At 44.5% G+C, this 14,037-nt stretch overlaps 1 protein-coding gene and 1 pseudogene across 7 annotated transcripts in view; one reads left to right on the top strand and one right to left on the bottom strand.

Annotated features, from left to right (window-relative positions):
- birc6 (baculoviral IAP repeat containing 6) overlaps positions 1–2,733 on the bottom strand; it is a 143,995-nt gene extending 141,262 nt beyond the window's left edge. For 5 of the 7 annotated variants that reach the window (XM_088086964.1, XM_088086969.1, XM_088086967.1 and 2 more), the window contains exon 1: positions 2,295–2,733. In XM_088086964.1, coding sequence (XP_087943090.1) covers positions 2,295–2,505 — 211 coding nt within the window. In that variant the 5' untranslated portion in view covers positions 2,506–2,733. The remainder of the gene's footprint in view (positions 1–2,294) is intronic. The other 2 variants (XM_088086966.1, XM_088086968.1) reach the window with 1 other exon arrangement.
- Positions 2,734–5,132: 2,399 nt separating this feature from the next.
- On the top strand, positions 5,133–12,446 carry LOC121954900 (uncharacterized; annotated as a pseudogene).
- Positions 12,447–14,037: the final 1,591 nt, after the last annotated feature.

The following is a 14,037-nucleotide window of genomic DNA, read 5'->3' as shown; positions in this document are numbered from 1 at the left end:
TTGTGACAAAAAAGCTTGTGCAGTGGTCTCATTTTTAATTGGCTTGTGCTTAATTTGGGTTAAAAACAAATATCTTTAAAAAAAAGAGCAACAGTTTGCAGGTAATCAATGTAATCTGTGCTTTTTCTACTGTTATTTCCTTTGTGAATTGTGCAACACCTTCTGTTGATTGCACATCCTTGATTACAATAGCTCCACTCAAAACTGATGGAAACACAGGCTGGGTTACTAGATAGCACCAAGGTTCTAAGAATCCTGAACAGAACCAGTTTAAGAACCAGAGCTCAGCTGATGAAAAAGGGGGAAACATACATAAAGACCCAAGCCTGCCAGCGGGCTCGAAACAAGTTAACCACTATTTGTGAGTAGACAGTACAAGCCACTGCACCACCATGCTGCCCATATTTGTCACATAAACTTTCCTGTAGAAACATGACAGCCTAAGTGGATGGTGAACGTGGTTTTTATTATTATGGGTATTCTATCAAGAAGGGATGCACGATAATATTGGCAAGTTATCGGTATCGGCAGATAACAGCTTAAAAAGGAAGTACCAGAAACAGGTCAAAATGGACATTTCTGCCAATATAACAGGATGATAAGATGACACTTTAATTATGTAACTTTAATATGTTTAAAAAAGTGAAATCTGCCCTGGTTTTGGCTATTGTCAGCATTGTCTTGGGGAGAGCATCATGTTAAAAGTGAAAGGAATTTTACAATTTGTTTAAAATTTGTTACATAATAAATATGGATTGTTGCACACGCAGCCTAAGTTAACGTAGCTTTCTTGTGTTGCAGTGGATGTGTACACCTCGTATTTTATGTTTGCCATGAATGGGCCATCACAATAAGATTAGGTGTAATATTTTGATTCCACTACAGGACAGACTTGATGTTCTCTGCAATTAGGTGGAAAACACATGTGAATATATCTATATCAACATCTGCAATATCTTATATTGAGCACCCCTACAATATAAAAAGGATATCCTTAAAGTCCTACTTCCCAAAAGAAGGATTTGTCTCACGGTCATCTGAAACAATAATCAAATGGACTGAAATCTACCAAACATAATGGCCAGTGCAAAATAGCACAGCTCTACAACTGTATTGTGTTTATGTTAGTGACTGTGTGTGAAGTAAGCCTGTTTACAGTAACTGACATCATTAACAAAAACGTAAGCACTGGCTGAGGGAGCCTTGGTCTACTTCTTCTTCCTCACTCTAAATCACACTATGAGCTTTACATGCAAAAGGGAACAAATAAACAATTGTTTGCCGTGTCTTTACGTTGAATTACAACTTTGGTCCAATGCTAAAAGTCGGGATGAAATCTCTGACAGTTATGCTGACGTACATCAGCAGATCAGTATAATTTAAAATGTAAACAAATGTTAACAAAACACCACTGTTTAAAGGACACCGAAAATTAAAAGTGTCAGGAGAGGACAGTGATCATCGTTGCAGTTACCAGGTCAGTGTGGAGCACATCTTGACAAACTCATTATCTAAGCCTTTGGAAACTTTGCATGCAATGTCCCGTCAGTACACTGTGGCTGGACATGTAACACCAAGAGGACAACTATTAGTCTGGTTATTGACCAAATTAGCCAAGTTAGTCCAGCAAGCAATTATGGCCCGTTTCATTCTGCAGCATCAAGTCCGTGTACTTTCAGCATCACACCAGTGCTTCCAATTGACCGTCAGTACACACGACCGGCTGTAAAGTTAAGCAGCTAAAGTGCCGCTAGCTAGCTTGTTAGCTAACGTAATCACAATAATTCACATTAACACGCCGTACTACCTTTAACTAGTTAGTAGTAACTTAGGTATAGAACCTTGAGTGCCCAATATATGAACTGTAATTCACCCGACATATCGTGACTGACCACCAGAATGACAGACACTGACAGGAAAGGTTGCCCGGCTAACCAGCGGTGTGCTAAGTTAACCAGTTAGCTGTTAGCTCGCATGGTAGATACGGCATGTTGTGGTAAACAGTAGCAAACACTGACATTCAATCAGCACAAGTTTAAATCTGACTACAAAAACATTAACACCCTCATACGGTGCATAAGCACAGGCAAAACAGGCGGAACGAATCCTGTTTGCCGAACAATCTAACTAGCGTTAGGCCCCAACAACTGCTAGGAGTAGCTAACGTTAGCTAGCTGGGGTTAACTATGAGAACTCAGCCCGTGTCGTGTTCAGTGTGTGTTGACAATCAGCGGCAGGGTTCCCCAAACTGAAAGTGTTGGTGTCATGGCTTGACAGAGGGCTCCGATGCCTACCGTGCAACGCTGAAGCCTGGAGAATAGCTCCTGAAGTGCCGTCAATTACTTTGATACTGCCGCGGCTGGTAACGGCCAGGATAGCGTTGAGGGCCGGGTGGTAGGAAAGGCTTCGCAGGCCCTCCTCGTCGCAACGCAGGCAACCGTCTCTCAGTACAATCCAGTCTGAAGAGGTGGACGAGCCGGAGCCCGGCGAGGCCGCGGCCGCCATCTTTCCTTATTTTTCCCTTCCCTTCCCTTCTGAGGTTTGTAAGGATCCGATGATACACGTAATACTGCTAATTCTATAAGACTAACTCCGAGCTATCACTCCTCTGCCACTGCTGACTCCTTCTGCGGCTTCTTCTCCTCCGCCCGTAACCGCAGCAGTGGCTATTCACCATCAGCGCTGAGGAACTCCAGGCTGGGCTCTCTGTCAGTTACACGATAGGTACACGGAGCTAGCGTATCTCTTGGCCAGTTCCCGCGATAACACCAAGTGCTAACGAGAACGACGGATGAATAAATAATAAATGCACAAAAATAATAATAATTAAGAAATAATAATACGTAGTCGAAAGATTTACAAAGATTACAATGTTTCTTTTTATTGTGCTTTTTAGTATACAATTGATGCTGTCCAATTAAACAATAGCTATATATATATATATATATATATATATACATATATATATATATATATATATATATATATATATATACACACACTATATATAAATATACTTAGGGTCGAGGTAGCAGGGGTCCCCTACCCTTCTCTTGCAAAATGTCTGTCAAATTGACACGTACTAGCCAGGAGGAGACTCCTAAGGACCATAAAAGCATGAGATGCAGAGGAACTACAAACATACATAAAATACCTTCAAAAATGGGCAAAACAACCACAAAGAGACACAGAACGAATAAAACAAGACATTTAAATTACCTAAAAGACCCAAAGACTTATAAAAGACACAAACAATACAAACAGACACAAAATGACTACAAAGAGATACAAAAACATCTACAAAATTAGACAAAATTACATCAAAGAGACACAAAACCACCACAAGGAGACACAAAACCACAAAAAGATGTATAACGATTACCAACCAAAATATCTATTTATCTATCTAGTAATGTCTTGAAGAGGGCCTCTGGGCAAAAAATTAAAGACTTCCAACTCTCTGTTTATGTATTGCATATTTCTATAATTAAATATTTATCTACAGTATATCACCATGATAAATCTGGGGCCATGTAATATTTGTGTGACGAACAAGGGTTAATAGGGGTCAAGTAGTATATTTTAGTCCTGGGGCCCCCTGACAATAATGTGACTCTTTTATAAAAAAAATTTAGGGACAAAAACAGCATGTGTTGAAAAGACTAATGGGCCTAGATGCTTATAAACAGCAATGTCCTTTTGTGAAGGAAAGTTTTAGCATAGAATTTCAACTTGGTGGCATCGTGGTGAGCACTGTGCCTCACAGCAAGAGGGTCCCCGGTTCGATCCTGGGTTGCAACGGGATTCGGTTGTCTGTCTATATGTTATATATGTCTCAGCCCTGCGATAGTCTGGCGACCTGTCCAGGATGTACCCCACCTTCTGCCCGATGACACCTGGGATTGGCTCCAGCCCCCCTGCGACCGTTGTGAGGGCAAGCAGTTACGGACAATGACTGAATGAATTTTGACATGACAATCACATTTTTCACTGCTGTGTTTTGCTTTCACTGTACTAACATGAGCGTGCACTGTGGAAGCACAGTGTACTAATCCACCTGCAAGACCATGACTGCTGCCAGAGAGAGAAAGGGAACCTGCAGACTGTCTGTGCAGCAGGGATAACCAGGTCAGACATATGATTTTCATACTTTGGATAAAAAAAATATGTTTATGTCCCATATTGCTTGACATTTCTTTGTGGAATTTATGGTCGGTAGATCTAATTCACACAAAGTTCCATCACTCATTATTGGGTAAAATAAACAGAAATTATGAATTGCTTTGAATTATCACAGACTGGTACATGTTAAGTAACAGCCAGAACATCCCCAGGTCAGAATCGACTGATGCAAGAGTAAAACAATTCTATTCACAAAGAACAGTCATCATTTATTTGCAAACTTTCAACTTTTCTAAATAATTTCAGATCATTTGGATAATAAATTCAAAAACACAGAAAAATAGTGTGTGTGTTTGTGCCTGTGTGTGTGTGTGCACACGTGAGTCTTTGCTTGCTTGCATGTGTGTACATGTATGCTTGTGTGTTTGTGCATGTGCATGTGTGTGCATTAATGTGTGTGTCCACGTGTTTGTGTGGTTGTGTGTGTGGGTGGTGTGTGTGTTCTTGTATGTTTGTACAGGCGTTTGTTTGTGAATGTGTGCATCCTTGTGTATATGCTTATTTGTGCATGCATGTTTGTGTGTATGTGTGCATGTATGTATGTGCATGGCATACATCTGTGTGTGTGTGTTCATTTGCTGGAAAGCACCATAATGTGACCCACTGCCCGATCACACCACAGGGTCATAACTGTCAGAATTGCTATCCACCTTGCATGAATTATGGGTCACGACTTCCAATGCCAAACCAGGATTGGTGTTTTCCAAACAGTACAGTACCTAACTATATGCTAATCCTCTATCCTAGAGTGGCTGGGGAATAAAACATGTGGAAAAGGCAACCTTAGATGGGGTAACATGATCATACCTATACCATCTCTGACAACCATCCCAAAACATTGGCTGTTTACTTTTTTTATATATATATATATATATTATTTTGGGGGGCTTTTTTGCCTTTAATTGGATAGGAAAGGTCAAGTGTGAAGGGGAGAGAGACAGAGGGGTGACATGCAGCAAAGGGCCAAGGTGGGAATTGAACCCACTGCTGCTGCGGCAAGAACACATGGGGCGCCCACTCTATCCACCAAGCCACCGGGCACTGGTATTAGTGATACTGATACTGATATCAAACGCGGTTTGAGTGGGTACGGATGGTAAGGAGGTGAAAGGAACAGTATTCGTCACAAAGCGTCCATGCGCCGTCTCCCTCTGAGATGCCAGCTCCAGCTCGCGGAGGCACACAGCCTTCTCTGCTTCAATTTCTAGCCGCTTCATGTCAAGCTTGTGCTGAGCTTCTCGGGCCTGAGCTTTCTCCTCCGCCTCAATCTTGAGACAGGCGAGGTGGACCTTTAGTCTAGCCTCGTGCAAGGAGTCAGCGCTCCCCGATGAGAGAGGATTGTACTTAGGCAGAGTTTGTGCTTTTGTGAGTATTTTAGTGTGTGTCTGTGTGTGTGTGTGTAGTGGTAAATAACAGTAGACATTTATATATGATACTAAAGATGTGCAGTAAATCAGTAATATATTGTAAGACTAGATGACTCAACACATAATTCAAAGTATGCCGCTGAGTTTATTTTCTGATCAGTGGCGGCTTGTCAATAGGGGGCGCTAGGGCGCCGCCCCCATCAAAATTACAGGAAAAAGTATAGACACACAGTACACATAAATCATGCAATAAAAAGTAATTATCACATCTGTGCACTCAGAAAATGTGTCTGACATTTAATTTTTCAAGCCTTCCCATCCCATATTGGGTTTATTCAGAGTTGTTTTTTGTGCAGGCTGAAATACATATGTTTCAAAGGCGAGGGACGCCGGCCAAATGAGTGTGTATGTATGTCGTTAAACTTTTCTTCCATGTGACTTCACGGTGGTCTCTAATTTGTTACTCAAAGATTCTGCGCCCGTGGCGAATCAGCGCGTTGTCTGTCATTGTTCATCCAACCTGATTGATTGATGATACCTCTCAATCAAAGTCACACCCCTGGCAGCGTAGACGCGCGAGCGCATCTGTCACAAACACAGACGGACCCGCGCATACGGATGCAAACGGACAAGTCATGACAAGACAGGAGACAATGGCGGCAGCTAAACAAAATTCGGTTGTTTTTTTACAAAATAATAATTTCACGAGGCGTTCACTGGAGGAAAAGAAGCGGATTAAGGAGCTTGGACCGGACCAACCGGACTTAAAAATCCAGCAGCAGGCAAGTGACCGTGGGCGGAGTTACACCCGGGGCTTCTCCCGCCTGTGTTATGCTAAACACAGTTGGCTAACTGGATGTGAAGTTAGCAATGCTCTTTATTGCTTTCCCTGCTTGCTTTTTCAAAGTGTTGGCACTGAACCTCTGTGGACAACAACGGGGGTCAGAGACCTGAAACATCTCTCTGAAAAATGCAAACGGCATGAAAGTAGTCGTAGCCATCTTGACAACAGCATGAAGCTACAGTTTTCTGGCAGAATTAGCATGCTCTCCATGGAAAAGAGACTTGTTTGTGAAATGACAGATTTCAATCAGAAAGTCATTGAAAAATTTGCTGGCCTGAAGGAGAGGAGAGCAAAATTTATGTTCAAGTAGAGTTTATAGTTGTGTTGTAATCCCCACTCCCCAGTGCGCCCCCCCAAAATTTTTTATCACCAGTCGCCACTGTTTCTGATGTAAGTAAAAATGCAGTCAGACAAGGAAAGATGGGGATATCATATCACCTGTCACTCTAGGTGTCATTCTCTTCCACAAACTCTGATTTAATCCTTTTTTGCTCTCAAAACCTCTGGCATTCCAAGCATGTAAAAAAAACTATGAAAGGACTATAGAGTGTGCATGAAAATATGGGACAGATCATGTTCTGTGTTGATTTTGTAAGGGACAGTGCATTTTATGTTTTTCTAAACCTCACCATTTAGGTACCATCCTTGCATCACCTTACTCCGTAGAAAAATTTCTAAATAACTGCAACATAGAGAATCACAATACACATCAGTTTTGGAACAAATAGCATCACTCAATTTTTTTTCCAGTATGAAACTTTTTCTACTGGACTTAATTAGTGTAATCAAATCTTAAAATGAAACGTTCAAAGAGACATTCAAAGTCTGCAACAGACTTATTCTACAGTTGTGGGACACAGAGATGACTACAGAAAACAGACAATACTACCAGACCAATCAAAAGGCTGGAGTCACAAATCTCCCACCTCAAGAGAAGTCTCCAAATCCAGGCAGATAAGGTGAATACCATCAGAGACTCTAACATGGATGAGTTAGCATTCATGGTAAAAAAAACTGGACAAAGAGAAAGAAAAAGTCCTGGAGCTGCAAAGCAAAGAAGAGGAATTCATTCAGCACGAGAAAGCTTCTCAGGAGAAATACAACGATCCTGAGAAGTGAGAAGTTCTTGGAGCTGACCGAGAAAGAGTAGAGCACGGTGAAGAAAGAAAGACAGATGCTGGACGAGACCAAAGAACTGGAGAAGTTCAAGGTGGAGATGGCCGAGAGAGATAAGAGCTTGGAGGCCAAATTAAAACAGACAGAGGACGAGATGAAGGAACTGCAAGATAAGTTCAAGACAGACCTCGCAGAGAAAGAGCAATTCTAGCAGGCAATGATTAAACAGAGGGAGGAGACAGAGAAGAAGACGGAGGAGAAAGTTAGTTAGATGGAGGAAGAGAAGACAGAGCTGGAGGAGCTACGTCTGACAATGAAGAAGAGGAGAGGGTGGTTTCATAGGATGGACAAGGACTCAGAGACAGTGTTAGAGAAAATAAAAAGCAAGATGTGTGACAACAAGGAGAAGACTGAGATGGAGAAGAGTTTTTTCAGCTGGTACCGCATGAAGAGCAGGTGCGGCGTCAACAAAATGGTGGTGGAGGAGGTTGCTGGTCATTCAACCCATGTTGGACAAAAGTAGCTCCCTCTTTCTGCCCCCTTTACCTCAACACCCTCCCTTCCTCCCTCCATCCAACACGGTCTCACGCCGAACTCATCACATAAAAACGTTTGGTCATGATCCCTTGGCATCACCTTTCAAAGGTCTTGGCAGTCCCTTTACGTTGTGTTCCAGCGCGCAGGGAACTCCCGTAGACCTCTCTAGTACTCCCACAACGTCTGAAGTCAACGCCATCAGAATGAGAGCAGGCTGGGTAACCACATAATATTAAGGGGCGCAAGTGCGCTCATAGGATGGTCGGGTGGGGAGGCGGATGGGTCACACAAACAAATTACTGTTGGATGTGGTAATCTGGAGTTCGCGTCCTATGTGTGTGTGTGTGTGTGTGTGTGTGTGAGTGCCCAAGTGCGTTTTGTGTCTGGAGTTTGTGTCGTGTGTGATTGTTTTCTACACCCTACCATGTTTCTTTTTTGCCTAAACATAACCATCTGTGACTTTGGTGCCTTATCCCCAACCATAGTAACAGTCGGCACTGTTGCGTGAACACGCGGACCGTGCCACTTGATCCCATTTCTTTAGCAGCATTCCGGCATGTCATGCCTTGATGTGGGAAGGATGACTTGACATGGAAGGTTACCTGACCGAATATCAGTATGTGACAAGTTTGGAGTCTCCATCACCTCATCCTTTCATTCCCACCTCCACTTCTCCAAATCCACCCATTTAGAATGTTTATGGTAAAGTTTAAAACTACTGCTGGCACAGGAAGCTGGTGCTGAGACAGCCAGTGCCGCCATCTCTGGGAAATCTGTGAATGGCAGGTGATGCCCCCGCAACATCTGAATGTTGTGACCTCTGGCCTTACAGAACCTTCACCATAAGGAGGTTTCATTGCATACTGGAGTCAACAAATTATTGGCCTGGATGATTATTGGGGCTGATATTTGGCATTTGCCTGGCCAGTGCCTCTCTCTTGTCAGGTCTAGTAAACTGGGTGCAGAGTTAGTCTGGTACAGGGGCTGTGTTAAGGAACTCCTGATGTGAAGCTATCCAGCAGAATTTCAGGAGCAGGATCACACATCAACCAAGCCCCAACTGCGCCTCTTCCAACTTAAATATCCTCCTAACCCATTCCTCCTCTTTCATTCTCGTATTCTGCATGAGCACGTACCGACACACCACCGAGCTTATCCTCTCTCTATCGACTGCAATTTGCTTGCCCACCTGTTCCGAGGTATGGATTCCATCTCATTGTTCGGACAAAGCCAGGATGACCACCCTCACCGGATCCAATGCCGACAACTTCTCTGTTGCATCCATGCCATAGACGCCGACCTCGGCCGTGCAACGGCCGCCCAGCGGGAGAGTGACTCTGGCTGCTGGCTACTCGGTTTCCTCTATGGTCCATGTTCTGCCCAGCTCTTCTCTGCTCACCATCCAGACGTACAGTTCAGCCGATAACTCCTCTGCTTCTCCTGGTCCGCCACCCTCGGTGGGTAGAAGAGGATGTGGTTACCCGCGGGCAGCCCTGCGCTGCTGCGGTTCTCCCACTCCATCGCCACGGAGGATGGCGATGGAGTCTGCTGGCTCTGCGGCACGCTGCCGTCACCACACTCCGGCGAGGTCTCCTGACTGCCGGCTGCCTTTGAAAATATATCTGACTGGATGGTGGCCACCCTTCAAAGGGCATTGAGGGACCGGGGGATCCTGTTTCACAGAACTGACAAATCTAAACTTTTTGACTCTCTGACATCGGAGTGCCGTAGTCGCTCTGTCATAGTTGGCGCTCTTTTGGGTGATGTCATTGCGGTGGCCCCCATCGTGCGCTATGATGTCAGCACCTCCATTAAAGGGCCAGTTCGCCTTCCACCACTTCTGTGTGACCAGCTGACCGTGTTGACTGGGAAGTGGGGACGTACTGCTTCAGGCAAGTTGCGGGGCGCCGTGGCTGTGGCAGTCACTTCTCCTCTGTCCCGCCGGCCACAGTGTACAGGTTTGCCTGAAGTGTCGGCTGTGTTGGCAGCACCCTCCCACTTCCACCAGTTTGCCTCACCTGGGGCTCGTGGCACCGGGTTGTCTGTGCCCTCGACTGGTCTCTCTCCTCAATGTGAGCGGCTTGCTCATGTTGGGATGCCTGGCACCGGGATGCCGGCACCACTTACTGCCCAACCGTGCCATCTGCACCAGCTCCATCCCCTTGGGGCATCTTGCACCGGGCTGCCGTTGCCCTCTACTGCTCGTCCTCACCACCTGCAGCAGTTGCTTCATGATGGGGTTTCTGGCACTGGGATGCCGGTGCCCCCAGCCCTGCACGCTCGATGACTGCATCACTTCATTCTCGCTTCACTTTACTTAACTTCTCCACGTCTGTTCCTTCTGTGGAGGTGCCCACCCTGCCCAGCTTGTCCTCACAACCCTACTTCGCCAGCTCTTGGTGAGTACCTGTCGACGCCCGTTAATATTCCAGCCTTGGTGGCCGCGCTCGAAAACCACCCTTATGCTGCTTTCATGCGGTTCCTTGTCAGGGGCTTCACAGACGGTATTCATTCTGAACTTTTGGTCTCTCCATCTTTGTTGTGCGAATGCGAAAATCTCCGGTCGGCGACCGATGACCCTGAGTTTGTAGATGGCCTGCTTGCTAAGGAGGTTGAGGAAGGCTTCATGATCGGCCCATTTGCTCATCCCCCTTTTCCGACTTTCCACATCAGCCCACTTGGTGTCACTACCCGAAAGTACTCCGGCAAGAAACGCATTGTAATGGATCTCTCGGCCCCCCATGGTCGCAGTGTCCCTAGCATTAACAGCCTTATCCCGAGCGAGGATTTTTCTCTCCACTATGCTACTGTCCACCACGCCATGGCCCTCATCAAACATGCTGGGAAGGGGTCCTGGTCTCTAAAGCAGGCATCACCAGTGCTTTTAAGGTTCTCCCCCTCCACCCTGACTTCTGGCATTACTTTGATGTCCGCTGGCAAGATGCTTATTACTTTGCCGTCAGGCTTAATTGGGTGTAAAAGCAGTCCGAAAGTCTTCGACACCTTGTCAGAAGCGCTTTGCGGGATCCTGTCAAAAAACCACAACCTTCCGTTCCTAGTCCATCTTCTGGACAACTTCCTTGTCATCACCCCTCCCTCTTCGCTGCTGGCTTCTGATCTCACTGCTCTCACGTCGGTTTTCTCAGACCTCTGCGTCCCTTTGTCTGCTAAGAAGATCCAGGGCCCTGCCACCACCTTTGAATTCCTCGGTGTCACCCTTGATGCGGAACTGGTTCAAACCTTGCTTCTGGCTGAGAAGCTTAACCGCATATGCCTTTTGATCTTGAATTTTCTCCTTGCCCCTCGTTGCACCAAACATAAGCTCCTTTCCCTCCTGGGCCACCTCAACTTTGCTCTTTGCATCATTCCCCAGGGGCGGGCCTTCCTTTCTCACTTGTTGTCTGTCGCTTCTTCCGTCCCGTCGTTTTTGACATCTCTCTTGATGCACCGAGCCACGCTGAGCTCTGCTTCTGACTCCATCTCCTTGGAAATTGGAACGGGATCTTCTTCTTTTATGGCGACCACCTGACTCATCCTCAGGACATCAACCTGTTCACTGATGCGGCTCCGTCTGCTGGTTTTGGGGGTTTTCACAACGGAAGATGGTTCATAGGCGAATGGCCCCCGGAGCTGGAAAGGGAATGCCAGGTCACTTCATCTGCTCTCTTTGAGATCTAACCCATCATTGTTGCCACCATGTTGTGGATGGAGCCGTAAATCCATCCTCATCTACTCAGACAGTCTCGCAGTATCTATCATGCCGTTCTTGCATAGGCTAACCTGGCACTCTTTCACACACCAGTACATCCCCCGTGCAGCTCATGTCCCCCATCCTTACATTTTGGGTAAAAATGGAGTATCTGAGATCTTAAGCTGCAGTGGATGGGTGTCGTCGGTGTCCATTCTCTTTGGAGTGCATCACCATCAGATGGACTCTAATAAGAAACACATTACATTAACATGGTCAGATCACACTAACAAACTATAACTAATAAAGAGAAAATATGAAAATGTAATGTATATGTGATTGTATTCTTAACTGCATACCTGCACAACAATCCCATGATGGAGAGCACCACATTTTTGGGGGCAAACTGGAAAATGAAACTGAAAAAATTCAATTCTCGAAGCATGTCTTTAATTAATCTGGCAGATGGAAGAACTGCTGTCAACTGTTCACATGCTTCTGTACCTACACATATGATTAATATAACATAATTTACCCAATTTGCAGAAAATAAATTAGGCCGCTATATACATGATCAAAGATATATCCCCAAGACGGACTTGGCTTATCAAAATCAGCAGTCTCATAACACCTATGTCTATGTGCCCGCATCCAATGATATTTCTAACCTTAGGTGAAGGGAATGCACACGGACAGAGAAGGAGGGCCCTGACTGAAGTTCATCTCTCAGGAGTCCTCATAAAAACCATTGTTATCAATGGACAAACAGAGGTACAGAAAGTTCTTGCAGAAATAAAGGCATGACATTTTTCACTACTTTGATGCTTGGCATATTGGAAGTATTAAGATTAAATTAGATTGAAGATTAGATTGGTAAGTATTTGAAGACTAATGTGATTTTCTATTACAATTTGCATTTGTAAATACTCTGTCTTCTGCCTTGGCATTGTGAAGTGTGATAAATCACCTTTACTGATTGAAGAACTTGTGGCCAAGTCGAGTTCTGTTGCAAACCACAACCAGAATGTCCACCCCCTTGGCAATGCCCTTTACCCCAGTTGGCTACACCAGCCTCTGGTTGGTGAGCGGGCAAGGCAGCAATCCAAGTCAATTAATGCTGTGTTCCATTCAAAGTCGGAGGTAGAGATATTCTGACCTCCTACTAGAAAAACTATAATGGAACTCCACTCAAAGTTCCTACTTATGAACTCGGGGCAAATCGATGTACCCCGACTTCATTGGTCTGATGTCACACAATAATGGCAGCATCCATGGAGGCCACCCAGGCGCACTTTGTAAATAGTAAGACATCACCTTAAAGGCAACATAAAGTGTATTTGGATAAAATAATACGTCTATCATATTGTAAAGCCTCTTCTGCATGTAAATTAATGTCTAAATGTATTACCAATGTTATTAGGTAGCTGGTTACAGTAAACAATCTCTGAATCTGTTTCGCTTATACGTGCAACCAGGCGCCCCCCAACAGTACAATAGTCCATGGACTAGACACAGAAACACCAGTTTGTCACTTTCTGTCTGTTTTTTCTTTATGTTTGGTGTTGTGCACCTGGGACGCTTGGATGTCAGAAATTTCAACTGGGAATTCCGACCTCCTACTTTGAATGGAACACAGCATAAGAAGTGGCTAAATTAGACTAGAGAACTTCATCACAGCGAGCTGCACCGAACATGGTTTTACAGCCTCATAGTGTGGGAATGTGACCGTAGTTCATTTATAACCTAGCATTAGCTTTTTACTTCTGGTGACTGCATTTAGACCTCAAAAATCAGAGAAGTGGTGTTCTTTTGTGGGAGATTATCTTGCTGAATGAAACGTTTAAGTGTCATAAACATTTGCTTATCACAGGGCTTATTTTCTGCAGAAATCCAAAATCCAATGGAAAAATATCATCTGCTTTTTGACGAGGGAACCAGGGCAACATAAATGTCTGTGTAGGCTTCCATAAAAACGTCATGCCTAAGACACTATATGGCTAGTTGGACAATATTTTTCAATAGTATGTAAATGTTAGTCATGTAGTCTCAATGGATAGGTGCTACACAGTGATTGTTAGCTAGCTAATATGACTGTACAAAGATTAATGGCCAACAGTTACCCGTCCATTAATATTGTGTACTCTAAATTTATTTTTTATGAATGACATTTTATCTATTCTAACAATAGGTTGGCTTTGTTTTAATTTGTATTTGACATATTTTAATTAACCTGACCCCCTGGCAGTAACTCTGAAGACCTCCTGGGGGTCACAGCCCCCCTGTTGAAAAACCAGAGTTTGATG

This window comes from Plectropomus leopardus, chromosome 13 (assembly GCF_026936395.1).
Source record: "Plectropomus leopardus strain MGB_pleo_1.0 chromosome 13, ASM2693639v1, whole genome shotgun sequence".
Classification (NCBI taxonomy): domain Eukaryota; kingdom Metazoa; phylum Chordata; class Actinopteri; order Perciformes; family Serranidae; genus Plectropomus; species Plectropomus leopardus.
Note: the sequence above shows the minus strand (reverse complement) of the source record. Positions and strands in the feature narration are given on the sequence as shown.